The 16,757-nt window shown below is 42.0% G+C and overlaps 1 protein-coding gene across 1 annotated transcript in view; it reads right to left on the bottom strand.

Moving 5' to 3' along the window:
- Positions 1 to 356: 356 nt before the first annotated feature.
- The window catches only part of LOC128655969 (cytochrome P450 2K4), an 88,802-nt gene continuing 72,401 nt past the window's right edge, over positions 357 to 16,757 (bottom strand). The window contains exon 9 of the mRNA XM_053709586.1: positions 357 to 2,108. Coding sequence (XP_053565561.1) covers positions 1,927 to 2,108 — 182 coding nt within the window. The 3' untranslated portion in view covers positions 357 to 1,926. The remainder of the gene's footprint in view (positions 2,109 to 16,757) is intronic.

Here is a 16,757-nt window from a genome sequence, read left to right as displayed (position 1 = left end):
CCTGCAGATTTGCAGCCAATCGGCCGCTAGCAGGGGGTGTCAATCAACCCGATCATATTCGATCTAGTTGATTTCTGTCCGCCGCCTCAGAGCAGGAAGCAAATTATGGAGCAGCGGTCTTTAGACCGCTGCTTCATAACTTCTGTTTCCGCCGAGTCTGAAGGCTCGCCGGAAACAATGGGGCCTCAAGCTCCATACAGAGCTTGATAAATATGCCCCAATATCTGTAACAGTTTTGTAACTTGGATTTGATAAAAAAGCTAACATTGAAAAACATTTAAAGTTAGAAAAATGTATTAAACATAATATGGAGTCAAAAAAGATAAATCTTAATTACAAACATGTTGACAAAAGGCCACATTTAAATCTTTATTTTCTACTCTAGGTACGAGGTACAGCACACATCTAGGTATAAGGTACAGCACACATTTAGGTACGAGGTACAGCACACATCTAGGTACGAGGTACAGCACACATCTAGGTATGAGGTACAGCACACATCTAGGTACGAGGTACAGCACACATTTAGGTACGAGGTACAGCACACATCTAGGTACGCGGTACAGCACACATTTAGGTACGAGGTACAGCACATATCTAGGTATGAGGTACAGCACACATTTAGGTGCGAGGTACAGCACACATTTAGGTACGAGGTACAGCACATATCTAGGTACGAGGTACAGCACACATTTAGGTACGAGGTACAGCACACATCTAGGTACGACGTACAGCACACATTTAGGTACGAGGTACAGCACACATCTAGGTACGACGTACAGCACACATTTAGGTATGAGGTACAGCACACATTTAGGTACGAGGTACAGCACACATCTAGGTATGAGGTACAGCACACATCTAGGTATGAGGTACAGCACACATCTAGGTACGAGGTACAGCACACATCTGATATTTCTTGGGATTCATATTCGATCTAGTTGATTTCTGTCCGCCGCCTCAGAGCAGGAAGCAAATTATGGAGCAGCGGTCTTTAGACCGCTGCTTCATATCTTCTGTTTCCGCCGAGTCTGAAGGCTCGCCGGAAACAATGGGGCCTCAAGCTCCATACAGAGCTTGATAAATATGCCCCAATATCTGTAACAGTTTTGTAACTTGGATTTGATAAAAAAGCTAACATTGAAAAACATTTAAAGTTAGAAAAATGTATTAAACATAATATGGAGTCAAAAAAGATAAATCTTAATTACAAACATGTTGACAAAAGGCCACATTTAAATCTTTATTTTCTACTCTAGGTACGAGGTACAGCACACATCTAGGTATAAGGTACAGCACACATTTAGGTACGAGGTACAGCACACATCTAGGTACGAGGTACAGCACACATCTAGGTATGAGGTACAGCACACATCTAGGTACGAGGTACAGCACACATTTAGGTATGAGGTACTGCACACATCTAGGTACGCGGTACAGCACACATTTAGGTACGAGGTACAGCACATATCTAGGTACGAGGTACAGCACACATTTAGGTACGAGGTACAGCAGACATCTAGGTACAAGGTACAGCACACATTTAGGTGCGAGGTACAGCACACATTTAGGTACGAGGTACAGCACACATCTAGGTGTGAGGTACAGCACATATCTAGGTACGAGGTACAGCACACATTTAGGTACGAGGTACAGCACACATCTAGGTACGACGTACAGCACACATTTAGGTACGAGGTACAGCACACATCTAGGTACGACGTACAGCGCACATTTAGGTATGAGGTACAGCACACATCTAGGTATGAGGTACAGCACACATTTAGGTGCGAGGTACAGCACACATCTAGGTACGAGGTACAGCACACATCGGGTATGAGGTACAGCACACATCTAGGTACGAGGTACAGCACATATCTAGGTATGAGGTACAGCACACATCTAGGTATGAGGTACAGCACACATCTAGGTACGAGGTACAGCACACATCTGATATTTATTGGGATTTCTAGTAGCTCCGTCCATTGGAATAAGATCAACGTCAGGAGCACCCGGAGGAGGACGAAATGTGAACTTCTGCAACAGTCTTGTAAAGAACAGAAACAGCTCCATTCTGGCTAAATTCTCCCCAGCACAAATTCTTTGACCTGGTAAAAGTAAAAGGTGACATTAAGTGTCTAGTAAGTGCTTAAAAGGATATAAACATCTTAATTACGCATAGCAAAAAAACAAAAACAAAAAAACTTTGGAATATACTTTCATAAAATCCACTTTTCCTGTAATTTGTCCCTAAAAATTACTAGTTTTCTAATTCTGAAAATTGGAACTGCACACTGCCGATATCTTAATCATAACCTTGTAGAAGTGGTAAGATAACACAATGTAATTATGCTAACTAGTGATATCGCGAACCTAAAATTTTTCCTCAAATGTTCGCGAACGGGCGAACCAGGCGAACCGCCATAGACTTCAATAGGCAGGCGAATTTTAAAACCCACAGGGACTCTTTCTGGCCACAATAGTGATGGAAAAGTTGTTTCAAGGGGACTAACACCTGGACTGTGGCATGCCGGAGGGGGATCCATGGCAAAACTCCCATGGAAAATTACATAGTTGATGCAGAGTCTGGTTTTAATCCATAAAGGGCATAAATCACCTAACATTCCTAAATTGTTTGGAATAACGTGCTTTAAAACATCAGGTATGATGTTGTATCGATCAGGTAGTGTAAGTTTTACGCCCGCTTCACAGTGACAGACCAAACTCCCCGTTTAACGCACCACACTGCATTATTCTAGGGCCAAAGGGAATCACAGCACCACGACCACGACGGCCCCTGCGGGGTGGCCTGCCTCTGTCTGTCATTTTTTTTTTCGATTAGTGGTACTATGCGTGCAAGCTACTGTGACAACAGATATGAGTGGCACTGTGCACTGGCAGAAGTTGGCAGAGTAGACGCTGTAGGCTTGACACACACGCTTGCAGACAACTAACTGCTATTCAATCTATTACAGTCAAAATTGTATTTTTTTTTTTAAATGTACACTACTGTTACACCAGATATGAGTTGCACTGGTGTTACACTGTGCCCTGGCAGGCCCTGAAACGCACACGTGTGAAGGAAACTGACTGCTATTATTTCACAGTCAAATTTCTAGTTTTTTTTTTAATGTACACTACTGTTACACCAGATATGAGTTGCACTGGTGTGACACTGTGCCCTGGCAGGCCCTGAAATGCACACGCGTGAAGGAAACTGACTGCTATTATTTCACAGTCAAATTTCTAGTTTTTTTTTTAATGTACACTACTGTTACACCAGATATGAGTTGCACTGGTGTGACACTGTGCCCTGGCAGGCCCTGAAACGCACACGTGTGAAGGAAACTGACTGCTATTATTTCACAGTCAAATTTCTAGTTTTTTTTTAACCCCTTAATAACCGAGGACGTACGCCATACGTCCTCAGAAAAAATACAGTTAACGCCTGAGGACGTATGGCGTACGTCCTCGGTTTGGAAAGCAGCTGGAAGTGATCCTGATCGCTTCCAGCTGCTTTCCGGTTATTGCAGGATGCCTCGATATCGAGGCATCCTGCAATAACAAATTTTTACCCCTCCGGTGCAGAGAGAGCCACTCTGTGGCCCTTTCTGCACCGGGCATCGATGGCTGCATTCGTTGGTGGGTGGGAGCTGAAGTGGGAGGCGGGTGGGCGGCCATCGATGCGGTCCTTGTCAGAGAGGGGGGCGGGATCGGGGGGCGGGATCGCCGTGGGCGCGCGCGCGTGCACGGGAGGGGGCGGGCACGTGCACGTGGAGGGAGCGGGTGGGAACCACTACACTACAGAAAAAAATGTTTTTATAAGTGGGAGAAAGGGGTGCAAAATATTTAGTACTTGGAAATCTAAGTGATCTGGGAGCGGGTGGGGGATTGGTCTTGGGGGGGGGAAGCTACACTACAGAAAAGTGAAATAAAAATAAAAAAAAAAACATTTTATTTGCAAACTGGGTACTGGCAGACAGCTGCCAGTACACAATATTTCCCCCAAAAAGGCAGAGGGGGAGGGTTAGGAAGCTGTTTTGGGGGGGGATCAGGGAGGTTGGGGGCTAAGGGGGGATCCTACACAACAGCATATGTAAATATGCTAAAAATATATATTTAAAAAAAAGATACCTTTTATTTTAGTACTGGCAGACTTTCTGCCAGTAGTTAAGATGGCGGGGACAATTGTGGGGTGGGGGAGGGAAGAGAGCTCTTTGGGAGGGATCAGGGGGTCTGATGTGTCAGGTGGGAAGCTGATCTCTACACTAAAGCTAAAATTGACCCTGCAAGCTCCCTACAAGCTACCTAATTAACCCCTTCACTGCTGGGCATAATTCATGTGTTGTGCGCAGTTGCATTTAGTGGCCTTCTAACTACCTAAAAGCAACGCCAAAGCCATATATGTCTGCTATTTCTGAACAAAGGGGATCCCAGAGAAGCATTTACAACCATTTGTGCCATAATTGCACAAGCTGTTATAATAATTTCAGTGAGAATTTCAGTGAGAAACCTAAAGTTTGTGAAAAAGTTGACTATTTTTTTAAATTTGATCGCATTTGGCGGTGAAATAGTGGCATGAAATATACCAAAATGGGCCTAGATCAATACATGGGGTTGTCTACTACACTACACTAAAGCTAAAATTAACCCTACAAGCTCCCTACAAGCTCCCTAATTAACCCCTGCCCTGCTGAGCATAATACACGTGTGGTGTGCAGCGGCATTTAGCGGCCTTCTAATTACCAAAAAGCAATGCCAAAGCCATATATGTCTGCCATTTCTGAAAAAAGGGGATCCCAGAGAAGCATTTACAACCATTTGTGCCATAATTGCACAAAATGTTTGTAAATGATTTCAGTGAGAAACCTAAAATTTGGAAAAATGTAACGTTTTTTTTTATTTGATCGCATTTGGCATTGAAATGGTGGCATGAAATATACCAAGATGGGCCTAGATCAATACTTTGGGTTGTCTATTACACTACACTAAAGCTAAAATTACCCCAAAAAGCTCCCTACATGCTCCCTAATTAACCCCTTCACTGCTGGACATAATACACGTGTGGTGCGCAGTGGCATTTAGCGGCCTTCTAATTATCAAAAAGCAACGTCAAAGCCATATACAGGGAGTGCAGAATTATTAGGCAAATGAGTATTTTGACCACATCATCCTCTTTATGCATGTTGTCTTACTCCAAGCTGTATAGGCTTGAAAGTCTACTACCAATTAAGCATATTAGGTGATGTGCATCTCTGTAATGAGAAGGGGTGTGGTCTAATGACATCAACACCCTATATCAGGTGTGCATAATTATTAGGCAACTTCCTTTCCTTTGGCAAAATGGGTCAAAAGAAGGACTTGACAGGCTCAGAAAAGTCAAAAATAGTGAGATATCTTGCAGAAGGATGCAGCACTCTTAAAATTGCAAAGCTTCTGAAGCGTGATCATCGAACAATCAAGCGTTTCATTCAAAATAGTCAACAGGGTCGCAAGAAGCGTGTGGAAAAACCAAGGCGCAAAATAACTGCCCATGAACTGAGAAAAGTCAAGCGTGCAGCTGCCAAGATGCCACTTGCCACCAGTTTGGCCATATTTCAGAGCTGCAACATCACTGGAGTGCCCAAAAGCACAAGGTGTGCAATACTCAGAGACATGGCCAAGGTAAGAAAGGCTGAAAGATGACCACCACTGAACAAGACACACAAGCTGAAACGTCAAGACTGGGCCAAGAAATATCTCAAGACTGATTTTTCTAAGGTTTTATGGACTGATGAAATGAGAGTGAGTCTTGATGGGCCAGATGGATGGGCCCGTGGCTGGATTGGTAAAGGGCATAGAGCTCCACTCCTACTCAGACGCCAGCAAGGTGGAGGTGGAGTACTGGTTTGGGCTGGTATCATCAAAGATGAGCTTGTGGGGCCTTTTTGGGTTGAGGATGGAGTCAAGCTCAACTCCCAGTCCTACTGCCAGTTTCTGGAAGACACCTTCTACAAGCAGTGGTACAGGAAGAAGTCTGCATCCTTCAAGAAAAACATAATTTATGCTTACCTGATAAATTCCTTTCTTCTGTTGTGTGATCAGTCCACGGGTCATCATTACTTCTGGGATATAACTCCTCCCCAACAGGAAATGCAAGAGGATTCACCCAGCAGAGCTGCATATAGCTCCTCCCCTCTACGTCACACCCAGTCATTCGACCAAGAATCAACGAGAAAGGAGAAACCAAGGGTGAAGTGGTGACTGGAGTATAATTTAAAAAATATTTACCTGCCTTAAAAAACAGGGCGGGCCGTGGACTGATCACACAACAGAAGAAAGGAATTTATCAGGTAAGCATAAATTATGTTTTCTTCTGTTATGTGTGATCAGTCCACGGGTCATCATTACTTCTGGGATACCAATACCAAAGCAAAAGTACACGGATGACGGGAGGGATAGGCAGGCTCATTATACAGAAGGAACCACTGCCTGAAGAACCTTTCTCCCAAAAATAGCCTCCGAAGAAGCAAAAGTGTCAAATTTGTAAAATTTGGAAAAAGTATGAAGCGAAGACCAAGTTGCAGCCTTGCAAATCTGTTCAACAGAGGCCTCATTCTTAAAGGCCCAAGTGGAAGCCACAGCTCTAGTAGAATGAGCTGTAATTCTTTCAGGAGGCTGCTGTCCAGCAGTCTCATAGGCTAAACGAATTATGCTACGAAGCCAGAAGGAGAGAGAGGTAGCCGAAGCCTTATGACCTCTCCTCTGACCAGAGTACACGACAAACAGGGAAGACGTTTGTCGAAAATCCTTAGTTGCCTGCAAGTAGAACTTGAGGGCACGAACTACATCCAGATTGTGTAGAAGACGTTCCTTCTTTGAAGAAGGATTCGGGCACAGGGAAGGAACCACGATCTCTTGATTGATGTTCCTGTTAGTGACTACCTTAGGTAAGAACCCAGGTTTAGTACGCAGAACTACCTTATCTGAATGAAAAATCAAATAAGGAGAATCACAATGTAAAGCTGATAACTCAGAGACTCTCCGAGCCGAAGAAATAGCCATTAAAAATAACACTTTCCAAGATAACAACTTTATATCAACGGAATGAAGGGGTTCAAACGGAACTCCTTGTAGAACGTTAAGAACAAGGTTTAAACTCCATGGCGGAGCAACAGTTTTAAACACAGGCTTGATTCTAGCTAAAGCCTGACAAAAGGCCTGGACGTCTGGATTTTCTGACAGACGCCTGTGCAACAAGATGGACAGAGCTGAGATCTGTCCCTTTAATGAACTAGCCGATAAACCCTTTTCTAAACCTTCTTGTAGAAAGGACAATATCCTAGTAATCCTAACCTTACTCCAGGAGTAACCTTTGGATTCGCACCAGTATAGGTATTTACGCCATATCTTATGGTAAATCCTTCTGGTAACAGGCTTCCTAGCCTGTATCAGGGTATCAATAACCGACTCAGAAAAACCACGTTTTGATAAAATCAAGCGTTCAATTTCCAAGCAGTCAGCTTCAGAGAAGTTAGATTTTGATGTTTGAATGGACCCTGTATCAGAAGGTCCTGTCTTAGAGGTAGAGACCAAGGCGGACAGGATGACATGTCCACTAGATCTGCATACCAAGTCCTGCGTGGCCATGCAGGCGCTATTAGAATCACTGATGCTCTCTCCTGTTTGATTTTGGCAATCAATCGAGGAAGCAGCGGGAAGGGTGGAAACACATAAGCCATCCCGAAGTTCCAAGGTGCTGTCAAAGCATCTATCAGAACCGCTCCCGGATCCCTGGATCTGGACCCGTAGCGAGGAAGTTTGGCGTTCTGGCGAGACGCCATGAGATCTATCTCTGGTTTGCCCCAACGTCGAAGTATTTGGGCAAAGACCTCCGGATGAAGTTCCCACTCCCCCGGATGAAAAGTCTGGCGACTCAAGAAATCCGCCTCCCAGTTCTCCACTCCCGGGATGTGGATTGCTGACAGGTGGCAAGAGTGAGACTCTGCCCAGCGAATTATCTTTGATACTTCCATCATTGCTAGGGAGCTTCTTGTCCCTCCTTGATGGTTGATGTAAGCTACAGTCGTGATGTTGTCCGACTGAAACCTGATGAACCCCCGAGTTTTTAACTGGGGCCAAGCCAGAAGGGCATTGAGAACTGCTCTCAATTCCAGAATGTTTATTGGTAGGAGACTTTCCTCCTGATTCCATTGTCCCTGAGCCTTCAGAGAATTCCAGACAGCGCCCCAACCTAGTAGGCTGGCGTCTGTTGTTACAATTGTCCAGTCCGGCCTGCTGAATGGCATCCCCCTGGACAGATGTGGCCGAGAAAGCCACCATAGAAGAGAGTTTCTGGTCTCTTGATCCAGATTCAGAGTAGGGGACAAGTCTGAGTAATCCCCATTCCACTGACTCAGCATGCACAATTGCAGCGGTCTGAGATGTAGACGTGCAAAGGGTACTATGTCCATTGCTGCTACCATTAAGCCGATCACCTCCATGCATTGAGCTACTGACGGGAGTTGAATGGAATGAAGGACACGGCATGCATTTAGAAGCTTTGTTAATCTGTCTTCTGTCAGATAAATCTTCATTTCTACAGAATCTATAAGAGTCCCCAAGAATGGAACTCTTGTGAGAGGAAAGAGAGAACTCTTCTTTTCGTTCACTTTCCATCCATGCGACCTTAGAAATGCCAGAACTAACTCTGTATGAGACTTGGCAGTTTGAAAGCTTGAAGCTTGTATCAGGATGTCGTCTAGGTACGGAGCTACCGAAATTCCTCGCGGTCTTAGTACCGCCAGAAGGGCACCCAGAACCTTTGTGAAGATTCTTGGAGCCGTAGCCAATCCGAATGGAAGAGCTACAAACTGGTAATGCCTGTCTAAGAAGGCAAACCTTAGATACCGGTAATGATCTTTGTGAATCGGTATGTGAAGGTAAGCATCCTTTAAATCCACTGTGGTCATGTACTGACCCTTTTGGATCATGGGTAAGATTGTCCGAATAGTTTCCATTTTGAACGATGGAACTCTTAGGAATTTGTTTAGGATCTTTAAGTCCAAGATTGGCCTGAAAGTTCCCTCTTTTTTGGGAACCACAAACAGGTTTGAGTAAAACCCTTGTCCTTGTTCCGACCGCGGAACCGGATGGATCACTCCCATTAATAACAGATCTTGTACACAGCGTAGAAACGCTTCTTTCTTTATCTGGTTTGTTGACAACCTTGACAGATGAAATCTCCCTCTTGGGGGAGAGAATTTGAAGTCTAGAAGGTATCCCTGAGATATGATCTCTAGCGCCCAGGGATCCTGAACATCTCTTGCCCAAGCCTGGGCGAAGAGAGAGAGTCTGCCCCCCACTAGATCCGGTCCCGGATCGGGGGCCCTCGATTCATGCTGTCTTAGGGGCAGCAGCAGGTTTCCTGGCCTGCTTGCCCTTGTTCCAGGACTGGTTAGGTTTCCAGCCTTGTCTGTAACGAGCAACGGCTCCTTCCTGTTTTGGTGCTGTGGAAGTTGGTGCTGCTCCTGCTTTGAAATTCCGAAAGGGACGAAAATTAGACTGTCTAGCCTTAGCTTTGGCTTTGTCTTGAGGCAGGGCGTGGCCCTTACCTCCTGTAATGTCAGCGATAATTTCTTTCAAACCGGGCCCAAATAAAGTTTGCCCTTTGAAAGGTATATTAAGTAATTTGGACTTAGAAGTTACATCAGCTGACCAGGATTTTAGCCACAGCGCCCTACGTGCCTGAATGGCGAATCCTGAGTTCTTAGCCGTAAGTTTGGTTAAATGTACTACGGCCTCCGAAATGAATGAATTAGCTAGTTTAAGGACTCTAAGCCTGTCCGTAATGTCGTCCAGCGTAGCTGAACTAAGGTTCTCTTCCAGAGACTCCATCCAAAATGCTGCCGCAGCCGTAATCGGCGCGATGCATGCAAGGGGTTGCAATATAAAACCTTGTTGAACAAACATTTTCTTAAGGTAACCCTCTAATTTTTTATCCATTGGATCTGAAAAAGCACAGCTATCCTCCACCGGGATAGTGGTACGCTTAGCTAAAGTAGAAACTGCTCCCTCCACCTTAGGGACCGTTTGCCATAAGTCCCGTGTGGTGGCGTCTATTGGAAACATCTTTCTAAATATTGGAGGGGGTGAGAACGGCACACCGGGTCTATCCCACTCCTTAGTAACAATTTCAGTTAGTCTCTTAGGTATAGGAAAAACGTCAGTACTCGCCGGTACCGCAAAGTATTTATCCAACCTACACAATTTCTCTGGTATTGCAACAGTGTTACAATCATTAAGAGCCGCTAAAACCTCCCCTAGTAATACACGGAGGTTCTCCAATTTAAATTTAAAATTTGAAATATCTGAATCCAATCTGTTTGGATCAGAACCGTCACCCACAGAATGAAGCTCTCCGTCCTCATGCTCTGCAAGCTGTGACGCAGTATCAGACATGGCTCTAGTATTATCAGCGCACTCTGTTCTCACCCCAGAGTGATCACGCTTGCCCCTTAGTTCTGGTAATTTAGCCAAAACTTCAGTCATAACAGTAGCCATATCTTGTAATGTTATCTGTAATGGCCGCCCAGATGTACTAGGCGCCACAATATCACGCACCTCCCGGGCGGGAGATGCAGGTACTGACACGTGAGGCGAGTTAGTCGGCATAACTCTCCCCTCGCTGTTTGGTGAAATTTGTTCAATTTGTACAGATTGGCTTTTATTTAAAGTAGCATCAATACAGTTAGTACATAAATTTCTATTGGGCTCCACCTTGGCATTGGAACAAATGACACAGGTATCTTCCTCTGAATCAGACATGTTTAACACACTAGCAAATAAACTTGCAACTTGGTTACAATCTTATTTAACAAAAGCGTACTGTGCCTCAAAGAAGCACTAAACGATTAAATGACAGTTGAAATAATGAACTGAAAAACTGTTATAGCATCAATCCTTGAAAACAACACAACTTTTAGCAAAGGTTTGTTCCCATTAGTAAAGTAACAATAATTAAATTTGAAACGTAAAAATAACAGAGCAACGTTTTTAATCACAGTCAATATATAAGTCTCACAGCTCTGCTGAGAGAATCTACCTCCCTTCAAAGAAGTTTGAAGACCCCTGAGTTCTGTTAGAGATGAACCGGATCATGCAGGAAATACAAGAGTAGCTGACTGGAAATTTTTGATGCGTAGCAAAGAGCGCCAAAAAACGGCCCCTCCCCCTCACACACAGCAGTGAGAGAGAAACGAAACTGTCACAATTAAAACAAGCAACTGCCAAGTGGAAAAATAATGCCCAAACATTTATTCACTCAGTACCTCAGAAAATGCAAACGATTCTACATTCCAGCAAAAAACGTTTAACATAATAAATACCTATTAAAGGGTTTAATGTACTTTTTACAGAGTAATTCCAGTGAAGTACCATCCCCAGAATACTGAAGTGTAGAGTATACATACATGTCATTATAACGGTATGGCAGGATTTTCTCATCAATTCCATTCAGAAAATAAAAACTGCTACATACCTCAATGCAGATTCATCTGCCCGCTGTCCCCTGATCTGAAGCTTTTACCTCCCTCAGATGGCCGAGAAACAGCAATATGATCTTAACTACTCCGGCTAAAATCATAGTAAAAACTCTGGTAGATTCTTCTTCCAACTCTGCCAGAGAGGCAATAACACGCTCCGGTGCTATTGTAAAATAACAAACTTTTGATTGAAGTTATAACAACTAAGTATAATCACCATAGTCCTCTCACACATCCTATCTAGTCGTTGGGTGCAAGAGAATGACTGGGTGTGACGTAGAGGGGAGGAGCTATATGCAGCTCTGCTGGGTGAATCCTCTTGCATTTCCTGTTGGGGAGGAGTTATATCCCAGAAGTAATGATGACCCGTGGACTGATCACACATAACAGAAGAAAACATGATTTTCATGCAGGACAATGCTCCATCACACGCGTCCAAGTACTCCACAGCGTGGCTGGCAAGAAAGGGTATAAAAGAAGAAAATCTAATGACATGGCCTCCTTGTTCACCTGATCTCAACCCCATTGAGAACCTGTGGTCCATCATCAAATGTGAGATTTACAAGGAGGGAAAACAGTACACCTCTCTGAACAGTGTCTGGGAGGCTGTGGTTGCTGCTGCACGCAATGTTGATGGTGAACAGATCAAAACACTGACAGAATCCATGAATGGCAGGCTTTTGAGTGTCCTTGCAAAGAAAGGTGGCTATATTGGTCACTGATTTGTTTTTGTTTTGTTTTTGAATGTCAGAAATGTATATTTGTGAATGTTGAGATGTTATATTGGTTTCACTGGTAAAAATAAATAATTGAAATGGGTATATATTTGTTTTTTGTTAAGTTGCCTAATAATTATGCACAGTAATAGTCACCTGCACACACAGATATCCCCCTAAAATAGCTAAAACTAAAAACAAACTAAAAACTACTTCCAAAAATATTCAGCTTTGATATTAATGAGTTTTTTGGGTTCATTGAGAACATGGTTGTTGTTCAATAATAAAATTAATCCTCAAAAATACAACTTGCCTAATAATTCTGCACTCCCTGTATGTCTGCTATTTCTGAACAAAGGGGATCCCAGAGAAAAATGTACAACCCTTTATGCCATAATTGCACAAGCTATTTGTAAATAATTTCAGTGAGAAACCTAAAGTTTGTGAAAAAATTTGTGAAAAAGTGAACAATTTTTTTTTATTTGATCGCATTTGGTGGTGAAATGGTGGCATGAAATATACTAAAATGGGCCTAGATCAATACTTTGGGATGTCTTCTAAAAAAAAATATATACATGTCAATGGCTATTCAGGGATTCCTGACAGATATCAGTATTCCAATGTAACTAGCGCTAACTTTGAAAAAAAATTGTTTGCAAATAGCAAAGTGCTACTTGTAATTATGGCCCTATAACTTGCAAAAAAAGCAAAGAACATGTAAACATTGGGTATTTCTAAACTCAGGACAAAATTTAGAAACTATTTAGCATGGGTGTTTTTTGGTGGTTGTAGATGAGTAACAGATTTTGGGGGTCAAAGTTAGAAAAAGTGTGTTTTTTTCAATTTTTTCCTCATATTTTATAATTTTTTTATAGTAAATTATAGTATATGATGAATATAATGCTATCTTTAGAAATTCAATTTAATGGCGAGAAAAACGGTATATAATATGTGTGGGTACAGTAAACGAGTAAGAGGAAAATTACAGCTAAACACAAACACCGCAGAAATGTAAAAATATCCCTGGTCCCAACTGGACAGAAAATGGAAAAGTGCTGTGGTCATTAAGGGGTTAATGTACACTACTGTTACACCAGATATGAGTTGCACTGGTGTGACACTGGAGGAAACTGACTGCTATTATTTCACAGTCAAAAAAGTGTTGTTTTTTTTAAATGTACACTACTGTTACACCAGATATGAGTGGTGGCACTGGGCAAGTGGGCACAGTATACGCTGTGAGCCTGACACGCACGCTGGCAGGCAGGCAAATGCAATTAGATTACACAGGAAACAAAAAAAAAAGCAGACTGATGTTCTAGCCCTAAAAAGGGCTTTTTGGGGTGCTGTCCTTACAGCAGAGATCAGATGAGTCCTTCAGGACTGTAGTGGACACTGAATACACTAGCCTAGCTATCGATTTCCCTATTAAATCAGCAGCAGCTACACTGTCCCTCCTCTCACTAAGAATGCAGCTTCCGAATGAATCTAAAATGGATGCTGTCCAGGAGGTGGGAGGGTCTGGGAGGGAGGGTCTGCTGCTGATTGGCTGGAATGTGTCTGCTGACTGTGAGGCACAGGGTCAAAGTTTTACTCAATGATGACGAATAGGGGGCGGACCGAACATCGCATATGTTCGCCTGCCGCGGCGAACGGGAACAAGCTATGTTCGCCGGGAACTATTCGCTGGCGAACCATTCGCGACATCACTAATGCTAACAAATTGACAGTGGCAACACCAGATTAGTTCCTCCAAATAATGCAAGTAATTGTAAAAGTTTGGCCATTGAAAAATGACTGCAGCCAAAACAATTTTAATGTTAATGTTAATTTGGAAACTTTTACACTCTGTTGATATGTTAATCTATTGAAAGACAGATGTTTTGTAATTACAGGGTTATTTTATGCTGATGATAAAAGGCTAAACCACTGCTAAAAATGATAGTTTGTTTACTTGTTGTATAGTATGACACACAACTTACAACACATACGGCTAGATTACAAGTGTTGCTGTATGGCTTTTAACGCTAAAAAAATGGCAATTCAAGCGTAATGGCCAGGAACGCATATTACGGTATAGCTGTAATGCAAGCATTTTAGCCTGTAACGCAATGTCCATTCCCCACTAAAAAAAATTACGTTTATGTGTGGGATTTTCCATAGCGCCAGTACTGCAGGTTGTGCGTTGAGGCTAAAATGCTTGCGTTACAGCCTATACCGAGACGATGCATACCGCCATCTGAGACCAGTAGTTATGGATTTTGCAAAACAAAAATGTTTTGCAAAACTCATAACTAAACTGTTACAAAGTACACTAACACCCATAAACTACCTATTAACCCCTAAACCGCTGCCCTCCTGCATCGCCGACACTATAATAAAGCTATTAACCCCTTATCTGCCGCTCCCCGACACTATAATAAAGCTATTAACCCCTAATCTGCTGCTCCCCGACATCGCTGACACTATAAAAGCTATTAACCCCTTATCCACGGCTCCCCGACACTATAATAAAGCTATTAACCAATAAACCTCTGGCCTCCTACATCCCCGCCACTAAGTAAACCTATTAACCCCTAAACCTCCTGCTCCCCACATTGCCACTACTAAATAAACCTATTAACCCAAAAACCTCTGGCCCCTTAACTTAAAATCACAATATAACTATCTTAAAATAAATAAAAACTTACCTGTGAAATAAAAATAAACCTAACATTAAACTATAAATTAACTTCACATTACTATTCTAATAAAATAAAAAAATACTACCAATAAAAAAATCTAAATTACAAATTTAAAAAAACCTAACACTACAAAAAAAATTAAAAAATTCTAAAATTACAAAAAATAAACACTAAATTACGAAAAATAAAAAACACTAAGCTTACAAAAATAATAAACAAAATTATCAAAAATAAAAACAATTACACCTAATCTAATAGCCCTATAAAAATAAAAAAGCCCCCCCAAAATAAAAACACCCCCTAGCCTACAATAAACTACCAATAGCCCTTAAAAGGGCCTTTTGTTGGGCATTGCCCAAAGTTAAACAGCTCTTTTACCTGTAAAAAAAATACAAAGTCCCACCAACAGTAAAACCCACCACCCAACCAACTCCCCCAAAATAAAAAAACTTAACTCTAAAAAAACCTAAGCTAGCCATTGCCCCTAAGGGGGCATTTGTATGGGCATTGCCCTTAAAAGGGCATTCAACTCTTTTACAAAAGCTCAAAGCCCTAATCTAAAAAAAAAAACACCTAAAAAAATGAAAAAAAAAAAAAAAAAAACTTACACTAACCCCATAAAATCTACTCATGGTTCCTGAAGTCCGGACATCCACCTTCATCTAGGCGGTGACACCTTCATCCATCTCGGGGACGTCTTCTATCTTCATCCCGGCGGCACAGAGCTATCCTGGAAGCTGATCCCATCCTGCGTGGAGCGTCCTCTTCATACGGTCACTGCCGTACACTGAAGTTGAATGCTAGGTAGCCGTTTCAAAATGGCGTACCTTGCATTCCTATTGGCTAATTCAAATTAAAATCAGCCAATAGGATGAGAGCTTCTGAAATCCTATTGGCTGTTCAAAACAACCAATAGGATAAGAACTACTGAAATCCTATTGTATGAAGGTGTCCCCTCCTGGATGAAGACTTCTCGCCACCTGGATGAAGATGGATGTCCGGACTTCAGGAACCGTGAGTAGATTTTATGGGGTTAGTGTTAGGTGTTTTTTTGTTAGGTGTTTTTTTTCATTTTTTTGGGTGGGATTTTTTTTTTTTTAGATTAAGGCTTTGGGCTTTTGTAAAAGAGCTAAATGCCCTTTTAAGGGCAATGCCCATACAAATGCCCCTTTAGGGGCAATGGGTAGCTTAGGTTTTTATAGAGTTAGGTTTTTTATTTTGGGGGGTTGGTGGTGGGTTTTACTGTTGGGGGGACTTTGTATTTTTTTTACAGGTAAAAGAGCTGTTTAACTTAAGGCAATGCCCTACAAAAGGCCCTTTTAAGGGCTATTAGTAGTTCATTGTAGGCAAGGGGGTGTTTTTCTTTTGGGGGGGCTTTTTATTTTTATAGGGCTATTAGATTAGGTGTAATTGTTTTTATTTTTGATAATTTCGTTTATTATTTTTTGTAAGCTTAGTGTTTTTTTATTTTTCGCAATTTAGTGTTTATTATTTTTTTGTAATTTTAGATTTTTAATTTTTTTCATTGTGTTATGTTTTTTTAAATTTGTAATTTAGATTTTTTTATCGGTAGTATTTTTTTATTTTGTTAGAATAGTAATGTTAGGTTAATTTATAGTTTAATGTTATGTTTATTTTTATTTCACAGCCAGGTAAGTTTTTATTTATTTTAAAATAGTTATATTGTAATTTTAATTTAGGTGGTGTTAGGTTTAGAGGTTAATAGTTTAATTTAGTGTTTTGCGATGTGGGGGTGGGCTGGCAGTTTAGGGGTTAATAGGTTTAATTAGTAGCGGCGATGTGGGAGGCCGGAGGTTTAGGGGTTAATAGGTTTA

This window comes from Bombina bombina, chromosome 4 (genome assembly GCF_027579735.1).
Source record: "Bombina bombina isolate aBomBom1 chromosome 4, aBomBom1.pri, whole genome shotgun sequence".
In the NCBI taxonomy this organism is placed as follows: Eukaryota; Metazoa; Chordata; class Amphibia; order Anura; family Bombinatoridae; genus Bombina; species Bombina bombina.
This window is presented reverse-complemented; position numbering and strand designations above follow the sequence as displayed.